Consider the following 24,594-nt stretch of genomic DNA (forward strand, 5'->3'; position numbering starts at 1 on the left):
AACTGAATGACCTGGTCAGCCTGAGATTTAATGGAGAAATCAGGTGTTGGAGGGATAATGGCCGAAGCGCACCAGAAGTCAAGGACAATGGCTGCAGCCTGCGCAGGCAGGGGTCAGGCTCACACAGTCTATAATGCCAACCTTGTCCCCTCGCTGTATATTTTATAAAGCTCTGCCAAACTGGAGAGCGGCTATGTAACCAGGCTTTACAGGTTTTGTGCTACGACAGCGAATACGTGGCAGGTGGAGTTAATAGTTTTACTGTGCTTACTGTCCTCTGCTGTTATTTCTGCTTTGCTAACACTAAGGGGTCTGTCACTAGTGAAGGTTGTTGGGTTACCTACTGTAGCAGAACTTCATGGGAGAGCAAAACTAACAGCAAAGCAAAAGTCAGATGTTAAAATTCCACACTTTGTCTCCTGTAGATGAAAACCAGCTGAGAGTCATGGGCTACGACAAAACACCTGATATCATCCTGGAGGTTCCCATAGGTTAGTGTTCACTTTACAAATGTCAATATTTCATCTGAAATAACTGCCTGTTAACCTTAGCTTCTATGTTTCAAACAGGATTGTCCAGTTGTCAGAACCTTGTCATTTTAATGCCAGATCGTCTTTGATTTTTCACAATGACTGACAGAGGGAAAAAAAGAAACTGAAAATGTCACTTGTCCCTTCTGGATCTTGCTTGTGTGGCCTTTTTGTGACTGTTTTTCTGAGTGGTTGTGTGTCTTCTGTGTCTGAACAGCTGTAGAAGGACACATGGTACACTGGATTGAGAGCAAGGCGTCATTTGGAGATGATCACAGTCACCGTACCTATCTCAACGAACAGTTCTGGAGCTACTGGAACAGGTGAGTTTCGTGTTTTCACTTCTTTGTATTGTTTCTTATTTGCTTCGACTGAATTTGCTGTTTAAAGCTAGAACTGCTACCTGGCACATTGTTGATAACTTCTCCTTTCTGACCACAAGCCACGATTACCATTCACCAGAGTAATAAGAGCACCTCATATCTCTGTCTAACCACTTCCTCTGTGGAACAGTTCACAGTAACCCTACACTGGCAAATAACCAATTTATATATCACAACACATCCACTCCTGTCATTTGAGCCTCTTAAAACCTGTAATATCTGCCTATGAGCTTGACTTTTTCAGAAGTATTTTCATTGTTTTGGAATGGAAGACAAGGGTGGATGATTGATTCATCGTCTTCCGAACCTTTGGCTCAGGATCAAGGCCTCTTGGTCTGATCCTTCAAGAGCTGAGGTGTAGTTATATATACTCATCTGACACAATGTTAGAAATGATGGTACTGAGAATGAGAAAGAATGCAGAGTCTTGATTATTTTTGACATTCTGTTTTTGGTATTACTGTAAAAAGATTTACACTTACAGTGGTGTCTTATGATGGTGGTACTTTCGTATTTCATAGATGTGCTATCTAGATTCAGATTAAAACAACTTTATTTTTCCAGAAGGGCAATTCAGTTTTATATTGCACAAAGTTATATAAATAGATTTAAAAAATAAAGAAAACAATTAAAATGCAAGACAAACAGTCAACATCATCAGTCAGAAATCAACATGTCAGTCATGTCAGGTTGTGTGAATGTGTTCTGAGGTGCTAGGTCATAAAAACAAATATAAAAACCCACACAAAAATAAATGAAAATACCTCATACTCTGGTTTATATAAACTGGCCTATGTTTCAGTCAGCTGACAGCATTTAACTTCTTGATAGCACAGGAAATAAACTACTAAGGTTGAAGACTGAAAATGTCCCTTAGTCTTCCAGCCAATGAATAAATTAAACAAAAAAAGTATTCCCCTGTTAAAAGCAGAAATGTGAGAATAAAACCCTGCATATATCATTATACCCTTTATATAAGCTCAACTCAAACAGAGCTCATTTGGCAGAGTAACTTTTGAGCTGTGGCTCATACAGAAAGAAGAGCAGGTTCACACATGGTCTTTACATCCCTGCTTCCCTTGGCAAGAGGTTCCAGTCACCAATTTGAAGAGTCGCCCACACTGCCTCCTCCGCCTCGCTCTGGCCTCGGCCCTCTTCAGCCGTGACGGCCAGCTGACGTGTTGTGACATGGTGCCGGAGCGCCAGGAGGTTCCAGACCCCCAGGCACAGCCAGACCCCCTCTTTTTCTCCTCGTTTTTTTGTCGTCTGGGTGCATGTATAGCATCAGATCAGGATCTAGTTTTTGATTTTACGACACAGAAAGAGGAGCGTTTTGTGTGGATGGATTTTTGTGTATTGTATTGTTTGTGTTGTTCCCCGATTTTGAACAACCAGATGAGGCAGTATATTACTTTTTTTTTTTTTTAAACAAGTCCTTTCGTTAGCTGTGATGACTATTTTTCCTTCTCATTCTCATTTCAAGTATATCATTTATAAAATAAACTTTTTTTATCTATAACCTTCAACTCAGGGTTTCTAAGGAGACATTTTCAAATCCTGTCGAATTAGTTTGTATTTTGGGGAATGACTTCTGTAAAGTTTTAAATAATAAAAAGAGACAGATTTTTTTTGCACTAAGTGACAAATTTAATGGTTTCACATTCAGTTAATGGTAACTCTGTTAATAGATGATGACCTCCGGATTTCACTCAGAAACTGCCGGCAAAACAATCATTTGATTTTCAGGGAAAATGACTCCTTCAATATCATTGAGCCGTTAAAATGCAGGAGATGAGGTCAGGGTCATAATCAATGGTGTGTTTTATTTTCTCAGAGTAACGTAGTTTTATTTGGAAAGGGCCTGCCTCCAGAAGAAACTGCTGTCATTTAGTATAAAAGGCCGATCTTTGATGGTTACCATCTTTGAGAGGCCTCATTTAATGTTCTTAAGAAAGTTAGTGACAATAAAAAAGCTTTGCTTAAGCTCCACAACATTCCCAGACTATGTTTAATGAGGGAGCACGTAAATGATTGCTGTCCCAGTCAGTCAAACTTAAAATAATTTAGAAAGACCTCATTTCTCTTTCACCACAGGCTGCAGGACACAAAGATCAGATGTCTCCATAAATATTTCGCTGTGTTAGTCAATGCTCTTTCTTGCTTTGGATTGAACAAAGCGGCATTACTCTTCCTCTTTGGTACTCGTGGCATTAGTTTACAGTTGGTCAGAATATCAGAATACTAACAGGCTGAGTGGACAGTCAGGGTTGGATTGAGCCTTACGTATTTGCCCACGGCTGTCTTTCATTGATATTCACTGGGGCGGCCTTGTCCGAGTGTATTAAGGAACTGACAAAGCAGATCCCATCATGTCATCCAGCAGCCCGGTCAGATAAATATTGTAGTGTCAAAAAAAAAAGACAAAATGTCAGTCCCTTCAGATGCTACCTTTTCCAGCACCCCTGTAATTTTTAATTGACATTTACAGCTGACATTTGAAAATGCACCTCATCTTTCTCTTTAGCATCTGAGGTATGTGCACATGAGCGTGTTTGTGTGTATCTGTTAAGGAAATGGAGTGATTTTAGGGTCAGCACTTTATAGTGCACAAAAACATAAACCAAGAGAGGAATGGGGGGACAAGAGAGTGATGGGGTGACATCACCCAGCTTTCACTTCTCATTAGGTGGAGTCAGTTTCTGAGACGAGCCCTAAAGCACTGATTTTTAGGATATTTGTCCATTCCTTCATTCCTCAAACTCACATTTCAGCGCTCGACTACAAACCTTTCACTTTCTCTCTGACCGCCCTTGGAATCGCACAGCAGTGGTTGTAATTACTTCATCGCCCTGATTGACATTTCCACTGATTTGCTTATTTTTCATGAATTCCCTCTTTGCTTTAACTGAGCTGCTTCACCCATTGCTTGTGTTAATTGTTCTTGGTTTGCCCTCAAGCATTTCAGAGTGAGCTATGGGGACATGTTTTTGTAGACGGCAAGAAAAAAACATAACTAATTTTCCCTCCAAAGCCCTCACCAACTGCATTTATCATCCAAACAATAGTCTTGCCAACACACTAACCCCATAATGAACCCCTCTTCAGTGGAGTGAGGGGTAATGACGCTTCACCTACGACGCTCCCCAGAAAAAAGAGAAAAGGAAGGGAAAAAACGTGGAGAAAAACGGTCTTGTATAAAATCAAACGGCGTGTTCAGGCCCAGTGACTGGATGAGATGGTGAAGCAGCAGCTATTGGTGTCTTCCAGCCATCAATCTTAGCTGGTGGCGTTCCAGAGGCAGCGAGCCCTCTACTCTGACGGATGTTCACATAATTGAGTTATCCATCTCGCCCAACTATCAGAGTTGCATAAAAATTATTCACCTGCTGGTGAATATTAAACACATAATGAGCCTCTTGTGTGTTTTAGGAGAAGTGGGTAAGGTTAAACACAGCATGTAATGAAATATGGATCCTCGTGTGGTGCCACCTTAACTGCCCCTCCTTGATTACGGTGTACTTAAATCAATTATGGTTGGCAAAGTTCTCCCTATAACTCCCTGAGAAGCCACTAAAGTTCTCCCTAAATACTTGAACCACAAAACAACCATTTAATAACAGTTATTATATGTACACTTCAATATTTAGGATGGCTCGCCATTGCTTATTTCAAATTTTGACAATAACGTTTGGGATAACTTAGTTAATATTGTTGCAATGAAGTCATTGGAACAGACTGTACATCTTCAATGGAGGACAAAAGACACCAGAGAAGTGCTGATACTTGATTGATGGAGAAAAAGAAAGATTTATAGTTCAACTTTAAGTTCTTATTGTCAGTTACCAGTTAAAACATCAATGTTAAATCGTTTTACATCAACACTCAGACGCAAAAAGGGCTCCTCTTAACTTGTTATAATACTTCTTGGCAGTATTTTTTTGTCCACTGCATCCTTTCTCCAACAATATCCACACGTTATTAATTTAGTAAATTGTGAAGGATCTTTATGGCCCTTTATTTCCTTCCATGCAGCAGCTGTATTGCATGAAAGAATCAATACGCTAAATCAGAACATACTGTCCCAAAACATAGATCTAAAGCATTATAACTGTGTTGATGTACAATATAACAGATTAAAACAGAAAATGCAGCATTAAAATGATCAATTTAGAGCCTGGTCTTGTCTTCACTGTTCCCTATTTTCCCTCTCCCCTAGTCCAACACAACTCAACACAATGGAAAGCCTGTGTGGAAATGAGCATGGACGCCTGCGCGCCCCCCTTCCCCAAAGCAAATCAGCTGTGAGATTCGTAAACTGCAAAATGTGTCAGAGTTGAAAATGTTAGCTCTCTTAATGGAGGCTTGAAAAGGTTAGATCTGATAAAAAGCTGTCAGCCATCCACAAAAAAATGATTTATGGCAATATAATGGGACAGTATGCCTCATTTCTCCCTCGTACGAAATGGGGGTTAAGACTTTTGGGTTTGCCATTATACATCATCTGGCTTGACCACTTGCACACACGCATTTTGTTTTCATCTGGCTCTTTTGTTATTGTAAATTTGAAAGCCATGTCTTGCTGTGTTGATGATTTAAGTCCTCTAATGATTACCCAGATAATTTTCTCATGATATGAAAGTGCTTATTGAACTTCATCTTAATACATTTTGCACAAATAAGATTTGTGCATGTCCTTTGTTGTAACACTTCTTTGATGCAACCATAACAATTAATAAGGAAGTCATAATTCCAAAGACTGACCAGACTCTTCCTCGATCATCGTCACTAATCTTTTTGCTCACATGTTTGCTAATAAACGACATCTACTAATCTGATTTATGTGATATTTCATGTTAGTCGACACAGCTGTAGTTGGACATCTTGAGGCCTTTGTGAACTTTTTCCCAATTATGTCTGGAACTATTATGCTGTGGAGTTTACAGCTGAGATTGCATGGTTATATTTTCAGAGCCGTCAATCCGTTTATGACATGAAATTCATTTTCTAATTCAAGATATTGTACATTGCTGTACTTTTTAATGGACATGTCCATCAGTTTTGTTGAACTTTTCACAACAGGGACGACAGGAATCCTCTACAGACATGATTGTGGGGGATTTAGCTAGTTATACCTTCATCTTAAAACAGTCTATGCTATATCAAGTTCAGTAGAGGTTACCTTTACACATATACCTGGTGAAATAAGAGGACAGGCGTTTAAGAAATGCTTGTGTGTGCATAGAGTGTCCTGTTGAGTAATATAAGCCGCAGCAGCAGGCGGGCCGTCATAGAGCCAGAGCAGATAGGGGATGTCACCTGAGAGAGGGCGCCCACAGGTCGTGGCTGCTGCTGATCCAATGAAGCTGGACATTACAGGGCCATCCCTGAGGACAGGTACCAATGCTTCTGGGGTGACAATGTGACACCTCAAAGAACTGTGCCCTGCCAGACTTTACCCATATTCCTGCCAGAGATGTGCACAACAAAATAGGGGGATGGAAAAAGCGAAATCTGCATTGTGCGGAGGACCCAATATGTGAATAGCTATGCTTACTTGTTGATTGAGGGGCTCTGCAGGTTTGTGCAGGTGTGGCGTTTTTATTAACTAAACCTGTGAGGAAAATTCTAAGTAAAGCGAAGTTTCCTCTGTTTATTTTAAAGACCAAAACAAATCAGTTTTCCTGCTAAAGCATAAGCGCCTCTGACATTGCCTTTCTCCTATTTATAGTCATGGATACCCCATGCAGTGCAGGAACGTGGCCTCTTTTATTGTTTCCTTTGTTATGACATCCTCTCGCAGAATATTCCACAGCTAGAAAAAATAGCTATCCACAATAGTGGTGCCTTTAGGGCTTTGCAAGTGTTTGTTTTAGGGCACATCAGCACACAGAAGTGCAATGCAGGCCCCAAAGCGCGAGCAACTTGGAATATTAATGGCAAATGACAAGTCGTCTCTGATGCTTCAAGGATTTCATGCTTTTAAGGATGCACATTTGGGTGCATTGTTTAAGGCGTCTGGGGTGTAATCCGTACTCTCAGGTCTCCAGCAGCCTCAGGATTTAGCTCCGGTTAAGCCTCCATGTCTCCTATTTATTTTTGTGGGGTTGTATGTGGGCATTATCCAAATTTGTCATTTACCATTGAGTGTGAGAGCTGCTTTGACACAGCCGCTGTGCGCATAAACGAGGAGCGGGACAAAAAGCGGCACCCCAGCGATACGTATCCCTCCTCCCGTCTTTCTGTTTGCATGTGACACTGTGAGATGGAGAGAGAAGCCTCGAGTCAAATGAGGTGCGAGCGTGTCGTCTCCTTGAATTCCTGTTTCACCATGGAACTTTTTAAAAGATTAACGTACATTTCTTGTCAGCTTCCTCGATGTATGTTGTCAGACTTACATGGACACACATTTTTTCCTCATTTTCCTCATTTTCTTGGTCTCCCTGCCTTTTTCCTCCGCTTTTTTTTTTTTCCTCTACAGTGACCTTTTGGGTTTAATTCCAGGAAGAAGCTAGCAACATTTGTCAAAAGCACAGGGAAAAGGGGGCGAGGATTGAAGCTGTTCTTTGTAATTCCCAATCTAAAAAGGAGAATTTTAATGGCTAGCTTATCCCAAAGAGACAGTCTGGTCTTCATTACAACCAAAACTGGCAGAAGTATTTCCTTAAACTAGAAGATGGCCTCGACAAATAGATGTTGAACACAGGAGGAGGTGCTTACTTTGCATCACTTAAAATCTTGTGCACACTTATTGCAGCTTGATACGGTAAATGATTATATATATATTCATACTACAGTTGTGTGCTTGTATTTTGCTGAATCAGGCATAAACAGCTGGTTAAATGTTGTCAGAGGGCTTTTATAAACACTAGACTTTAAGCAGCAGCACAAATATTTAATGCTTTCAAGGACCTTTGATTCTTTAGGCCTTCTTAAGTATTTTATTTCATGCACCTCCACAGCTGCTTTAAACGCATCCTAACACTGACCAGCTAAAGGGTTTAATTGCGTCTTAACCTCTCAGAAGAGGGGGATGAAGGAGGCCAGGAGTCATCAATGATTCCTTCAGTGTCATTTCAACGGCCTAAGAAGAGCACTGAACCAAAACAATTGAATATATTCTTTCCTTTTACAAACCCAACTCTGTCACCCAATGCAGCACAGGATTTTGTTTTCGGGAATTACATCACATTACAGAGGGAGAGGGCTTTGTGTGGATAGATGAGAATGCATATTTAGTGCTGGGTGTATGATTCCATGACATGCAGCTTTTTAAGAGGATAAGGTTTCCCTTTCTTATTTTCTCCTCTTACTTACTTTCATCACTGTGTGTATTTAATTAAACCTTTTACGGGCTTCTTTGGTTTAAGTCAGTGCTTATTCACATGCTACTAATTCATGGTTTAGACCAGCTCATTTATCTATGCTTTGATTTACATGTCGGTCAGCATTGTCTTGTGTATTTTTGTGCACAAAAACAGCAAGCGCTATTTCCATTTCAGACGGAGAATAAATAGAATATTTTGTAGCGAATGACAGCCGAGGAAACAATGCTTCATATTTTCAGCCTTTGTGTTTAAAGAGCAGCTCTGTGTGCACCAGATAATGTGCTGGTACTCATGGTCTGTGGAGGCCCATCAGTCACTGTGTGGGGCTGGTCGCTTGTGATAAGTGGTTCCTTATAGATAATCTAGACAGTAGGCTTCTTTTTATAGGCCCACTGTCCCTCACATAACCTTGTTGCTGTTGTTATTGTTGTTTTACCAGCCGTGCTTATTTTCTCTTCCTTTTCCGGGGACTTCACCTTCTTGTTCCTCATCTTGGTACAGAAACACCTTTTTTTTCCCTTGTAATTCCTGATGAACACTAAATGAATTTCACTGTATAGAATCATAAAAAACTACTCAAAAGAGTGACACATTCAAAAAGTGCATGTACACAAACTTGAAAAGACCAAAAAGTGATTGAATAATGAAAGAAAAATAGATATATTCTAGACCAAAAGGCTAATGTCCTTAAATCTAGCTTTCAATTCCACATCATGCTAGAAGGAACAAAACAGAAACATCATAAAATATAAAAATCTGTAGAGTAGCCCCCTAAAAAACACCAATCAACTCCTGTGTTTGATAAATGATGTCCAAAGCAGCCGTTCTGTTCTTAATTTTCACCCATCATTCTACATTTAGTCAGAATAAAGATTTTTCCTTTCAACAGTTTCAACAGTTGACCTCATTCATCTCCCCAATTAACATGTATATATGGTTTGAATTGTTTGTTTCACTATGTAAGACCTATATCTGATTGCACTTCATGGCACTCACTTTGATTGATGTTCCTGAATTAACCGGGGTTAAATACCAGATGAAGATGCATTTGTTTCTGTGAACTTTGCTTTATATTTCACTATTAATTCTCTTCATTGCATCGTTTCCAGAAACGCAGAAAGATACAAGCACATCTGAGTCTCCCCTCACCGGTCCTGGCATTTGTTAAAGAGCTTCGTCAGGACCCCATCTTTGTTCCCAGGCCGCCCTCTCTCCCTCTGGTTTGAGTTTCACGTCTTGCGGCGGTCTGATTGCCTGATAGCTTAAACATCTCTGCCTGCCTATCCCTTAGCGGGAGTGTGTAATCAAAGACACATGAGGAGCCCTGTGTCCAAGCGGTGACCTTCTGATTTTGCTCATCAATTCCAGGGGTTAATGTACAAGGATCTATCAGGTCAACAGATTTGTCTCCTCTAGATCTGTCAGGTCTGCAAGTGATTAGGAAAAAAACACATTTGGTCACTGAACCCTATTAAAACTTCTTAGAATAAATGTGCACTCAATGTGACGGCTAATATATTCTTTCCACTCCCTTTGTGCTAATAATACTAATATGTTTTCTTTGCTCTATTATGTATTTCAAATGAGTGCCATAAAGAAACTTTCTGACAAGGGCTCACAGGGGTTAGCGGGGTAATGCTATGATCCAAATTCCTCTCCGTCCGCTGTGGATGTAACGTTTCATCATAGGCGGGAAGTTGAAACACACAATACCTGCTCCTTTTCCCTTGGATTGATGCAAGATAACAGAGGCATACATTTCCGAACAAGTGAAATATAAACTCTGCGCAGAGTTTGGGGCTTTGAACCCCCTCTCCCCCTTTGAACATGGGCCACATAGACGTCAGATTAATCTATTCTTCATTTTGAGTGATATCTCTATCAGCTGGCATGTTCGCACCATGGATCTTCCCCTCCCATGTTAAACCCGGAGTCTGTCTCTTCAATGACGGCTGTGTGTTTTTAGATGACCACTCTTATTTTTTCTAATGGGTGTCTTGTGTGTCACGGAGGTTACAAGTGAAAGGGCAGGATAGAGCTGTCTGGCGAAAGGCCTCTGATAGAAAGTGCCACTTCAATTTGAGCACAGCTGCAGCTGAGTCTGAGCCGGCTCGCTGTCCGGCCCGACACGTCGCATTCTCTTCTCCTGCGACTGGAATAGATGTGAAAACTGTTAACTTTTAGACAGGGCTCGGGCCTGACCAGTTCTGATCTCTTCCCCTTATTCATTGCTTATCTGCGGTTTGTTTTGTCAGGAATCCATGCTGACAAAGACCGTCCCAGACACCATTTAGATTTTGTTTATTCAAGATTGTTGACTCTTTGAAGCCTTTTCTTTAGAAACTTGGGCTCAGCTGAAGTTTAAACAAAGTTTTGACTCCAATACTCCCTTAAAAACAATATAATAACATGTTTCTAATGTCACGCACCATTAAAAACACATCCTACCATGCTTTAATAATACTTTCCATTGGAGCGGTCATTTGACTACAGACTACACCTTCCCTAATTTGGTGATGAGGGGGTTTAACACTTTGAGGAACTCTATCCGCAGAGCTGCTGACAGTCCTCAGCCCCCCTGAGTCCTTGCTAAGGATGGAGGTTGCGGTTTCAGGAAAGACTACCGCCTCTGTTTTAAATATTGGTTGTGGTTTGAATCAGAAACTGTATAAATTCTTTGAATAACGATTCTTAAACTTTGAGCTTCAGCTGCCTGAATGAAACTAAACACGCTCAAGTGAAACTTTGAACTGCTCTTCCTTTTTTTCCCCCCCTCAGCCGTTTTGTTTTCAAATTGTAGCGCTGAGTTCATGGGAAACTCACTCTGAGGTTACCTGCGCCCCTGCAAAGTGGTGGAAAAAAAGGGATTACGGCCACAAGAATGTTTTTGCAGTTAGTTGAAATATTACTAACCTTGTCAAACGTCATTTTGAATGAGAAAGCAAACATATTTTAATCAGGGTTTTAAAGGCAAACTGTGACTCTGGGAGAAAGGGGTCAGCTAATTGCAACGTTTGATGTCATGTTTGGTCTCTCTCTTCAGGCTGATGCGACTGCCTGGAAGCATGCTCTCTCTATAGCTGGACTCTTAGAGTGTCTCACATACACACAGAAACACACACTTCACTGAAAAAACTACTGATAGGTCTGAGAGTTCTCAGAAAGTCTTTGCTCTTTACTTTCTCTCAACTTTGACCTCCTACTACTTCCTCGTATCACTGATACTGCTTCACTTTGCTTTTGGCTCGTCCACAGTGAAGATTTAGGATCTAATTCATGATTTTGTGAATGAATGTGTGTGTGTTTATCTGGACTGGGGTATACATTTCCTTGTTAAAATATGAATTCCATGTGAAAAACTCTCCCACAGTCCTACAGCAGGTTAATCTTCCAAACACAAAGTCCCTGAATGTCTTTGGTTCTCATAATTACTTTTTTTTAAAAGCAGCAATGGGGGGGTTGAGGGATATACATTGTAAATTATGTTTGACAAGGTGGGGTTAGTGGTTTTGTCGTGGCTTGTCTTTAGTTATTACTCACACTTCCTCCTGCCACAGATAAGGTCTGCTGGTGAACATACCAAGGTAAGCGCTGGCGCAGGGCCCCTTATCGCAAGCATTGATTTAGGGCAAGAACCCAGTGACAGAGGTCATTGTGCAGTAAAGCCATCCATCATTGAGGTTTGATTTCAGCTCCGACCTGTCTCCAAGTTGTCTACGCGTAGGCGAGTCACATGGAGGAGAGGCCACAGGAGGCTTGGATGGTGTGCTGAAGCGCTCTGGCTTCATAATGTTTACTGTGTGTTCAGAGATGACAAGTATTAAGCTTTTTAAAGCAATTATTACAGGTTTACTGTTATAAAGAATGATTTAAAAGAAGACTTAATTTGATCCTCTAATTACAGTACTAAATCCACAAACTATTTGTCATATATTTAAAGCTCTGACATGCCGATGAATAATTAAGCCTTGATTTTTGTTTTTCCACCAGTAGCTGATTGCCCGTCTTTCCACTGTTTATTTTGCGAATCACAGTAATTCTCCACATATCCTCAACATTCAGTATGTGTTTGAGACGCTCACATTTTCCCTCATTTAAAATTCAAGGTACTTTCTCAGCCCGCAGTAAATACATTTACAATCATAAACACAGTTTTCCCCTTGTGCAGCCGTATTTTTTCAGATGTCTGAAGATGGGTATTTATTACTGTTAATGTTGTTCATGGCCTTCGTGGCTAGACATTTGGCTTAAGCTTTCTATTTATCCTGGCATCAAATTAGGGCGCTCCTACTTTCAAATATGCCATGAGTCATATTATTGATCTGTCATGAAGGTTATTTATTGCACTTATTTTTCACTGACTTCTGCAGAAGTTGTAGGCTGTCAGAGATTCTCCCTGATTGATTGCATGTAAATGACTGTAAACTGGCTGTGCTGCATCCTGAGGGGGGAAAGGTATTCCTCTAGAATATAAAGGTCTCTTTAGTTATGCTGAAAAACTCGCTGCAGTGGTGGTGCTGCTCATTTCCAGCCTACCAGAGGATAACTTAAGTAGCTAATTACACTTCAGTCTGTAATCAAACCCATGTCAGGTTGTCTGAGAACCTGGATTTGTGTGCAGGATTCCAGTTAAATACAGGGGCAGCTTAAACATTTTATGGTTCTCTCTTCAAATTAAAGTTTCTTTCCGCAATCCCCTCTAAAATGTGTCATATCCCATTACACAAATTTGGACATGGTAAATTAGCGGGGAGCCTGCTTACTGCTATGAATATGTTGACTTTTTTGTGCTGTGTACAGAAGGGTTAGCGCAACGGGGGTTGGGGGGTGTCTTTAACTCTAAAAAGTTGTCTCGAATTTTCTCCCCTTGCAAGATGATGTGTTTTTGCAATTCAAATATTTGCTCATTCTCCTCTCCATTGCAAAGCTCCCTTTGAAGCGGAAGAGTTCTATCAGGCCCAATGACAGTGTGAGTGTGCAGCGTGACAGCGCAAGAGGCAGTGCTGGACTATTTCTAACTGCATATTTAAATAGGAAGGATATCCAAAATCAAAAATGTATGCAAATGACGGCATGTTTTGCATGCTGATACTTTTATGATTTGGGGCTTGCATATTCAGGTGGTGTTCAGTATTTGTGCCTAGCTTTAGCAACATTAAGCAGAATTACTTCATATCTTCACAACAACCTTGATCTCCCTGTAAACAAACATTTCTGGGGGTGGAAGGCCTGCAATTTGGCAGATTTACTTTTAAGCTTCCCATAATTTTTTTCATGGGCCTCTTGCAGTGAAAAGACATATTCAAGGCCTTAGGCTTCATGGGAGAGTGTGTAACCCAGAAACTCTCAATAACGGCTTCTTAAGATGATTTTCCTCTCTTGCACATTATGGAGACCTAATTACCTGATCTCCTTTACATACATCACAGCTAAATATATACCTTCTTTGCGTTATGGGGGAAAGCTTCTTTACACTTAAATGGAGACTTTAGATGTATCTGTTATATTAGCATATGCACCATGAAGCTGTGTGGGGTGCTTGTATGTGTAGCTGTTTATGCAAAGAGCCACATATCAAGACAAAGCCTGAAAGCGGTCCTGAGACCTGTCTACACTCTTTAAGGTATAGAAAATACAGTATGAAATAATTAATTGAATTGTCATTTCTATGTGCAGCCCTTGCTCTCTGCACCCTATAATTCCAACCTCTTTCTCCCCCTTCCCCTCTCCACATTTTTTCCCTTCTTTTTTTTCCAAACAGCAATTAATCTCATTTTTAGTCCAATTTCCAGCCCTCTGCTGGAGTCGGAGCGAGTCCCCTGTTTTGTTCCTATTTGGCTTGGTTCCTCTGCATAGTCATTAAGGGCCCAATTAATGTCACCCTTTAGCTGAAGAGTGCTCATTTTTATTGGGGAGCTGACAGTCACCGCCATGAGTGCCGCAGTGTAATATGCATTAATTGCCCCGTAACACTGGTAATTACCAGTTCTTCAAGCCTCTCAGTAAACTGTCATGCCCAGACACGACTGCTTTGAAATAGATTACTCATTAGGGGGACCTGCCCTGTTTTCCAATGGGGGCTCGCTGGGTTGGCATAAAGATGAAAAAAATCTGGTGCTTGAACAAATAGTTGCCAAGAGCAATTTCCTATTACAACTTCCCGGTGACGGCTTTTCTCTTTCTTTCTAGTCTTTCCTTTTTTTTTTCCTCCTCAGATGGCATTCCAGCCGTCACTTGAGGTGAAGATCAGAGGGAGAGTTAGATGTCCATCACAGATCCAGCTGATATCAGTCAGTTCTTCCCAAATTTTGGGGATTCCTTGAGTGAAAATGCACCTTGAGATTAAACTAGTCAGCACATTGTCTTTGTTTGACTTTCTTTTTTTTTCTTGCACTAAATGTCCAGACTAAATGGTGTATAAGCCCTGCACTGACTGTGTCTGCATTGTTGCTTAATACAGGGTGTTTAAGGGCCTCCATTCATAAGATAAAGGCAGCATTGAGGTGAAGTTCTAGTTCAAATATTGATGCTAACTCGCCTAGGTCTTAAGGTGTGTTTGCAAACTGTGCAATCTCCGCTTTAACCATTAGCTTGTGCTTCAGGGTTGCTGAAACGTGCCCCGCATACCTAACGAAAAATAAATTTGATAATGGGTGCAAATAACTGATTTTAAAGAACAGATAGAGGACAAAAGCAGGGGATGTAGCATGGGTGTCACTGTTGCTTTGCGGTAAGATGTTACGAAGGAGAGACCAAATCAAACATTGTTAGCTTGCACACATCCTCTGCACAAAAAGGTGTTGGCCTGTTTAGTCATGCTTGAAACAATATTTAGATTTCACCACGGCTTTGTAAATGCTCCAAGTGTGCGCTGGGCCGAGTCCTCTCTGGTCTCTGTTCTGTCTTTCTTTTTCTTTTTCTTTTTTCCAAAGCACCTTCGTGTCATTATCCATTTACCATAGCAGGGAAAAGAACAGAATGTGAAGACCGGGGAAAAAAGCGGTTACTGCACACACACGGATAGAAAACACGCTTGCATACACACCGAGAGCTTCTCAGAGGTGCTGCTTTTTGTTTTATCTCCCTTATAGCACCTGCTTCAGGCAATCTGCTCCCACTCGTCTCAAATGAATTTTGTCACGGCCTTTCAGATTCTCAGCCTGCGATGCACTAATGAAAGGAGATAGTACAATTTGAAGTGACCAGGTAGCAGCCAGCAGTGCACAGCTGAGAGCAAGGGGTGGGGACACACACCCCTGCATGAAACAAAAGACAAGTCAACCATCCGCTGATATACCCATTACCCTTCTCATTAATACCCCGCAGACCTCGCTGTAAGAGTGTGTGCGCCTGTGCGTGCCTGTGCGTGCGTTTATCTGTTTGTGTTGGTCGAGCACTTATCGAATTGTTTATGACAGGCCTAATTGGGCTAATTGAAGACATTAAGATTACCTGTCAGCTGTGTGTATCCAGACTCCTGATCTGTCTGACAACTCCTGACAAGTGAGGGACCCCGTAGCATCCGTCATGATGGAGCATTCCCAGGCCATAATAGGGACAATAGGGACCACTTTAATTTGATGTGGACAGCCTTAGCGGCATCAGCCTTTCCCTCCCTCCCGCCCTCCATGTGTGTCTGTGAGTAAGTGTGAAGTTTAAGTGAGAGCTGGGGGGGCTCTGTGCATGGCCAGGCTAATGGAGTCCCCTTTGGCAATGTGACAAAGCGATGAGGCAGTCTGAGGGGAAAAGTGAAAAGGGGGTCTTCAAGTGTTTAAGGACATAAGAAGGAAGGTGCTTGGGGGGGGACCGCCTTCACAGAGTGAGTGACACGAGGGGAGCGCTGACATCTGTGTGTCTGTGTAGAGAGTCAACCATACTGCATCATCAAAGGCAAGCAAAACTTTTTGACATGAGGAAATACCAAAATGTTTTGGATTGGTTGTCCCCTTTTGAGCATGAGTATAATCTATCTTTCATCTCAGGTATAGAGCAATATTCATCAGAGAGGTCATAAACATGCTGTATACTAGGTTGAGTATGTACAGGTGCGTGTTCTTGCTTCAATTTCAGTGAAATCTATCAATGTTCTGATACTTTTTTTCAATCAGTTATGAAACCTTTGATCCAACTTGAGCATTAGCTACAATCATAAGTTTGATCTACATTGTAGACATTGCTAGCTTTGTCAAACATTGACTTCCTGGTAGCATCACACTGTTGTTAGCTGTAGTTCTATGCTAATCTAGTGGATTTGTATGGAGCTAGCAGGCTGAAGGGTCTCAATGATGCATTGGCTGTCATACTGAGTGCTATCCAACAACCGATTTAGGACAGTATAGGAGGCTGGAATGTTAGCGGTATCAGAACATCTCTGGAATGGATACCAATATTAGTGTCAGAATAACCCTTGTATCCATAGTGGTATCAGGGTCAGGGCAACTCTGGTATCAATACTAATATTGGTATTGGAATAACTCTGAATCAGTATCTATACTTGTAGCAGAATGTTAAACACTCTGGTATTGATAATAGTATTGGTATGAGAACAACTCCAGTCCGTAGAAATGCATTCTGATTACTGATTTTCTGGTCTCAGGTATTCATAGATCAGGCTTACCAGATCTTAAACAGAGCCATCTCCTATCTTCTTAGGCTTAAGGAATGTGCCTCTGCATATCTGTATCAGCCTCCCTCCTCTGCCTCCCCACTCTCCTCTCCCGTGTGGGCATTGTGTGGGGCTTTGCAGTGTCATCGCTGTGACAGATCAACGCTGTCAGCCCAGAAGATCCCTCTGTTTGTTTGTCCTCCTCCAAAAGGGGTTAAACTGTCAAGTTGACAACTCGCAAGACCCTTAGAGTCTGCACTACTGCCTCTCCCCTTCTCCCTCTCTCTCTCTCTCCCTCCCCCTCGTCCACCTTCATCCCCAAACGAGTGAAAATCAATACCAGATTGCCTGAGGACCACTGTTTGGTGTGGGCCTGACCCCTAGATGTCCCCCACTCTGCTTCTTTCATTACATGTAGCCCAGTATTTAACTTCCATCCTGATCCCTCGCCTAATTAGTTTCGATAAGCTTGGAGTCTCTTTCTCCCTCCCTTCTTCATCCTCTATCCTACTCTCTCCTTCTCTCTTACACACACGCACATGCACAGCAAAACACACATGGCCATTTTGCTTTCTTGGCCTTTGAAGGGACACTCTGGGCTGGGAGTAATAAAAAGACAAATCCCAACACGCGCACAGGAGCCCTTTGGCGATACTTCAGCAAGGATTATTGTTTTGTTTGCATAGCAAATTTTTAAAAACTACAATGAAATTAGATTTGCACCCCAGATCATCAGTGAAAACACTGGGGATATCCTGTGTTGTCCAACGCTAATGCTTCTCAGTGGTAGGCCTGTTAGCAGACTACACTCTCACTACTGTGTTTCTAGGCTTACTTGTGACTCTGTTCGGTCGTTCAGTCTTGGATAGAGTAGACTTTGACATTATTTGAAGATGCTCATTGGCTTTTTAAAAATCTTCACCTACCAAAGCTGGGGAATAATTGATTACCAAGACCACAAATAACTGTTCCAGGGATTTGTGTGCTGGAGGTCCATGCCTGTGTGTGTTTTTATGTACCACCCACATGTCCAGGTGCCGCCACCGTGCCGGCTGGCCTGTCCACCACTGACAAGCCCCAACGACATGTAGGGCCCCCCCGGCTCTGCCAGACCCCCCCTTCAAAAAGGGCTAAAATTACCCTCAGGAATGTAAACAGACTGCCGAGTAAGCACACAGCTTTCTGTGGCCTTTTTGCCTGAGTCTGTCTCCAAACTCACCCCCCTAAAAAGTGGGACAGTTCCATTTTGGACTCAGAGGCCAAGGTTGATGGTGAGAACACCTTAACCTGGCTTTGGCGTTGTTGGGTGTTTTTTTATCTCACAGAGGTTCACCCGTTCATGTAACAGAAGTAATGAAATGATTTTGTGTCCAGTGATGGTATTCAGATCGTCCAGCTGCAAATGTTTTATGCAGCAGCTTGAAAAGAATTTTCTTTCTTTCTCCCTATATCTTCTTTCTCCTCATTGTAGCAGACAGATGGGCATTCACACCAATTCATTAGGTGTGGGGTAGCTGTAAGCGGTGGAGTCTGGGTGAAGAAGTTCACTGGGCCAGGCGCTGACATGTTGATTTAGTGGTGGTAACACGACTGCACTTCCAAAGGTGCTGACTTGGACGAAAGCCAGGCCTCTTTTTCTCCCAGGGAGACATTAGAGGCCACACTCTAATTTTGGGGCAGGGTTCTACTTGTGGATGCAGAGGCCAGGAGGGCCGAGACAACAAACATTCACACCTGCCTTTCCATGGCTTACTTTTGATTCAGCCTTCACTGAAGAAGGATTTAAGAATTATTCCTGAACCTGGTGGAGGGATTTATCAAGTGAATGTTTTGCTTTTATGAGAGTGAATATGCAAGTTTATTTGCACAAACTTTCATTGTTTAATATCCACTCATTATTAAATATGTTTCTTTGTTTTTTAAAGCCTGATGTGTATTTACGTGTGAGGCCCCTGAACGTGTGTTCATGTTCATTAGTTTGTTTTAATCCTGTAAACAATATAATGAAGACAAACAGTCAGGTAATATGCTTACATCCCATGACCTCACATATAAACATGATATCATCCGTACATATACACACATACCACCGCTCCTCTGCTGGACACACCAGGTTTGCAGGCGCCCGGTCAGGCTGACGCTGCCCTCACAGGGCCAGATAGGGTTACAGTACAAACTGTTGTTGATTAGGGCCTCGCCTGTAGTTGGGCAGGGGGGGATCATCCTAAATTGAAAACACATTAGCCGCCAGGGTTAAGGGCAGTGCTAGGACCAGTGTGACGTGAGGCAAGCAGCAGCAGCAGACACAAAATGGCTGTCCCTCTGCCTGCCTTTGACTGTGTCTCCCAAGAGACGGGTGGCAATTATCGGCTGGGGCTGCTGGGAGTTCACAATAACAGGTTAAAGGAGCATGTATCCCCCTGACGATGTGGTCTTCTCGATCTGCACAGACTCGCAGCCCCCAGTCAGCTCTCCAGCCACTGTAGGGAGCTTCCTGTCTCCAAGCAGATCTTACAGACATGGGGACTCATCAAAGGCCAGAGGGACTCTCTGGACACGTCTCCAAATTAGCACTTTGGTCAGTGTTTGGCTTTGGAGGCTAATAAGCTTCATCTTAAAACAGGAAAGCCCTCAAAGACATTTCCTTCTCTTATTTTTTATTCTTGTATCAGATATTTTAAAGGTTATCTCAACCCTCAGCGGTGTGGGTGTTTAAAATGTATTTACGCACATCTAGAGTCTCTGATACGATTATTGCCTACTCATGATTTCAGTACAGTACTTTCACAGGACTAGGAGACACCATTTGCAGCCATTGCCATAATAGAATTTAATAATATCCGCATTGAGTGTTAATGAATACCCACTCAGTGTGTCATAACTGAAGAGATCAGGCCATTTTCATGATGTAGAGGGTCATTATGGAGGATGGGGAGTCGATATCAGAGAGGAGATCAGGTGAGCTCTGACCGTCTGAATGTTAACCCTTACACAGACGGAGAGGAACACAGACAGGAAGAGTTTAATTACCTTCATGTTATAAAGGCTGAATTCAGAAGTGATGCTTAGTGTGAGTAACTCCAACCCAACTTTATTGATGGTTGTCATCATAGAGCTGTTATCGGTTGGTTGTCCTGTCACATGCAGGGTCCACAACCAACTCCTTAACACGAACCAGACAGAGTCAGACCCCACCTTGTTTGCTTTTGCTCTACATCCAAAACAGACCGGTCTGTGTCACAGCGCGTTGTACCGTGACGCCATAGATCTAAGAGAGGGGACCAGCTCACAAAAAGTACACTGGTCCCTAAGAAACATGGTGCTAATGTGGTGTGTGACATGCTTAGTTAAGGGACTTAACATTTCCAAAACACTGATTTTAACTCCCTTTTTTGGCTGGAGGACATTTGAGAAGCATGATTTAGAACAGAAACATCCAAACCAGAACCAAATGGTGTTGCGATTCCTCCGTCTTTCCCTCTACATCACTGGCATCTTCTGCAGTGTGCTTTTAAAATAAGAATAAGGCTGATGCTTACTTGTTCATGGGCTTGTTCAACCAATCAGGTGTTAGCCAAGTTATCAGTCAGGTGATGGGTATGGAGTATCTCAGACTGTGTCTGTGTGTAAGCTGATAAGGCGAGGTTAATGTGAGAAGTTGGCTGAGGTGTGGGAGGTGGTGAGGGGGAATGAGATCAGATGAAGTGGTGATTGGTTAAAAGGGGATTAATCCTGCTCATTCTCAGATCTTACATTATTGTTTTAATCAAGATGCTATAAATAGCTTTTTGTAAACATTTATGTTTGCTAAAAATTTCTGTGACCAAATTTTGTTTGTACTCTTTCAGGACACGAAATATCATAGACTTGACTTAAACACAAAGGTCACTAGAATAGGATGTCATTAGATCAGTCAATCAGTTATTCTTAACAGAAGTTACATTGAGACAATTGCACTGCATAAAAAAAAGCAGATCTGGACTGTATACTTTATTATATACAGAGACCCATAATGGGTCAACCATGAGCATTAATTTGGCAACAGTGGCAAGGAAACCTTCGACAGAACCAGACTCATGTAGATGATGATCATGGTAGCTATTTTTTTCTGCTGGATTGGCGGACAAAAAGGGGGATAGATGGAGGTGCAGACTGGATTGAGACAAGCAGATCAACTGCAACAACAGATGCTGCAGACTTGTGGCTACAATGTCAAGAAAAAGGCTGAAAATACATGAAATGTTAGCAACAACAGCATAGAAATGATAATATAAGTAAGACTGGTATACTCGATTTGAGCAATACATTGTCCTAGCATTGCAATGTCTCATAATTAAAGCTTGATAGCAGTAATAAATTGTTAGTATATTTTTTTCTTTTCATGTTTTGATGCTTTTAAGTTTCTAAATTGATTTCACTCTAGTAGGTAAGTGAAAGTACCTTTTAACATGTATTATTTGTTGACTCTGTTTACACATAATAACTAATTGTAACCTCCCAAATATTTCTACATAAAATGTAAAATCTACAAAATAAATTAAATTGATGAAATTCATTTAGCTAATGAGAGATTACCTGATATTAAATATGGACTGAAAATGCCATTACAAAGTGTGAGACTAGAACAAAATTGTGTGATAGCATGGCCATGATACTCAGGCCTCCATCCAATAGGTCCAATGTACACATACTGACTGTAAATTAATCTGCATTGTGTTTATTGCAAGGGTTCATATTTTATTGTGATTATCTACACAGCCTTACAATTTCAGTTGCTCTGTCTGTGTGTGTTTTTCTGGTGGGTCAGGGAGCTGAGGGCTTGTCCTGCCACTGAGGGTTACCAGGGTTGCTATGGTTACCAGATAAAGCAGTGGGATCCTTTTTAGTCCTTGTTCTGGTATCTGTTATCTCGCATCAGTGAGCACAAATGAGCTCCTAGTGCAACATGCGACTCACAGCACACCGACTCGACCTGACCTCCCACACCCTTCATACTCACACATTACACCTCCACACCTCCATGTTAAACCCTACACTACACTACACAAACATACATACACGTAAAACATTCTCAACAGCGACAAAGACGAACATCCCTGCATCACCGCCACGCTCTCTTCCCATACCTCAGTGACAGAAAACATAAAAACGTCTGGGAGAATTACACCTGGCGGAAGATGTTTAATTTTTATTACCCTCTATTCCAGCTTAATTATGATGCTGCACCTACCTTGTATTTGTGTTTTACATACCTGAGCCATATCAAACTTTACTGTGCACACAAAGAAAAGGGTGGGGATAGAAAAGAAGGTGTTCTATTCTTAGCTCTTTTCACGATGATAACTTGTGGGAGGTTAACTCTTCCATTCAGTTTCTTTAAGTATGGACAGGAGGATGTTTACTTAACTGCAGATAATTTACCTCCCTGTTGATTGGCACCCCTCAAGGCCATTGAATGTAGTATTGCTGTGCACAGATACTTGTGTGTTATCAGGACGTCTTCTTCACTAGGCTGGCTGCTAATGCAATGCTATTAAAATGCACAAGCGAGATGTACAGAGATCGGATGCAGGACTGTATCACCTAACATGCAAGTTTTGGTTCATTGCCCACCCCTCTCTTAAATGCCACACATATAAACCAATCACAGTACCATAATCCAGCCCTGTATATAAACTTGTGTTAATCTTTATATGCAGATAGAGCTTCAATCCCTCCAGAAAGTAAAAACATTATGAAAAGTAAATTCGACCAATCCTTGTCCTTGCAGCTTTCTCAGATTATTGAAACAATCATCCTTGTGTTACAGCTTTCTTTCTCATTGACACCAACAAGCTCACTTCCTTGTTATCTAAAGTAATCTTCTTTGATTGGGTGACAATGCATCACAAAATCAGTAAATAGCTCTCTGTATCTCTGATATCTTTTGAGCGCTGGATGCTACAGGCTTACCTTTCTTTTGGATGTATGAAGAGAGCTGCCTGGCAGTCTTCTTCTCATCCATCCTCAAATTAAATCGAATCCATCCTCAAATTAAGTGTTAAATCAGATATTTCTTAGATTTAATCCATTGCTCTATGTCTTTTGTTATAATTTATCATTTTTTTCATGTTTTTAATCGTCCATTTAGCCATCCAATGATGCCTTCTGTTGAATCGGTTGACCAATCAGATGCAGAGCTCCAAAGTTTCAGTAAACTAGGAGCTCCAGTACTGATGTGTGTGTCAGCTATAATCCTGAAAAAGCATTTTGCGGCTCTTTTAAAAGTTTTACATCAGTACAGACCCCTAAATAACAAACAGATCGGCATAAATGTGACAATTGTAAGTTGTGTAATTTTATTTTATTACAATTTTTTTAATTACAATCTCCTTTATGCACTAAGCACTTAAAAGAGATTGTGGTACCTTGAGGAGTATGTCACGGTTGCACTTCTTTACAAGAAAGCATATTTTGTAAGAACTTTCAGGCGCTTTTTGGTGAAGTTACTAGGAATACTCACCACAGTTGCAACTGTCTTTGCAGTAATTATATGCTCCAGCAACCTCACTGCACACAAACATGTAAAACATTGCATAGAATTTTTATTTTATTTGCTGCTAAATCAGCATGGGCTGACTCTGAAAAAAGAAAGATATTCATCCTTTCATTCAACATTTTATCACAGTCTTTTTCTGCGTACTCACTTTCTCTGTCCAACACAGAAACTTTTTTTCCACTTTACCCCTCACCCAAATCACTCTGGATATTTTCTTTTTTTTTTTTTTTAAAAAAGAAGTTGAGCAGGTTCCATACCTGTATTTCAGGGAATAGAGAAAAGACTGACTTAAGCTTAATGTTGGCAGTGCTTCACTGTTCCTACCTTGTGACCTGATGTATGGATGCTGGAAACAAAGAGGTCTTTGTAGGGGGACCTCAGAGACACAGAGTTCACCCTCAGGTAGAGACTTACGCTGTCTAAATCATTGCTGGAGCGTTTGTTTAAAACAGGCCGGCGTGGGTATGTAAAATGAAGTGACGGTGTTTTAACGTGGAGTGTAAATCCTTCTTGATTTTATTGATAATTCATCATGTAGTGTAATGTGTTTTGGCAGAGGTGCTCGGCCTCCAGTTTTCCTAAAGCTTTTTCTCACCAAATGTGGCACATTAAATTAGCCTTGATGTGTGTGTTGGGTACAAAGGTAAAATTGCTGACTTCTTTTGTGTACATGTGTGTGTGTTTGTGTGTGACCTTCTGTAACCTCAGGCTTCTCAACAAATGAATAAAACCCAGAAAGCAAACTTGTGCATTCTTTGAGGGCATTTGGAGCCTTGTTCCTCACTTTTTCTCAGTATTTGTAGAAAGTGTGTGTGTGTGTGTGTGTGTGTGTGTGTGTGTGTGTGTGTGTGTGTGTGTGTGTGTGTGTGTGTGTGTGTGTGTGTGTGTGTGTGTGTGTGTATGTGTATGTGTGTGTATGTGTGTGTGTGTGTGTGTGTGTGTGTGTGTGTGTGTGTGTGTCTGTGTGTGTGTGTGTCTGTGTGTAGGCAGACGCTAGTAACACCCCCCTCTTCTCTATTCAATGTTTTCTTTGCTTGTGTGTTCCTGAGTGCCTTGCTCTCATTAAGCCGCCGCTGCAAGCTGCCTGGCACCTGCTTGAAAACGCAACCACCAACCGCTCATTAACACTAACCAAAGCGTGGCTGGCAGCCGCAATCCACGCCCAGGCTCGTCAAGTGGCCTCCACGCCGAAATTAGCTACATTTCACAAACA

General features: G+C 41.5%; 1 protein-coding gene across 2 annotated transcripts in view; it reads left to right on the top strand.

Moving 5' to 3' along the window:
• Positions 1–24,594, top strand: part of cdin1 (CDAN1 interacting nuclease 1) — a 57,497-nt gene that overhangs the window by 29,544 nt on the left and 3,359 nt on the right. Inside the window, exons 10-12 of one of the 2 annotated variants that reach the window (XM_034675472.1) lie at positions 426–491; positions 748–853; positions 5,130–5,500. In XM_034675472.1, coding sequence (XP_034531363.1) covers positions 426–491; positions 748–853; positions 5,130–5,250 — 293 coding nt within the window. In that variant the 3' untranslated portion in view covers positions 5,251–5,500. Of the gene's footprint in view, positions 1–425; positions 492–747; positions 854–5,129; positions 5,501–24,594 lie in introns of those variants that run through there. The other variant, XM_034675471.1, reaches the window with a different exon arrangement.

The sequence above is a fragment of the Notolabrus celidotus genome, chromosome 22, assembly GCF_009762535.1.
Source record: "Notolabrus celidotus isolate fNotCel1 chromosome 22, fNotCel1.pri, whole genome shotgun sequence".
Lineage (NCBI taxonomy): Eukaryota > Metazoa > Chordata > Actinopteri > Labriformes > Labridae > Notolabrus > Notolabrus celidotus.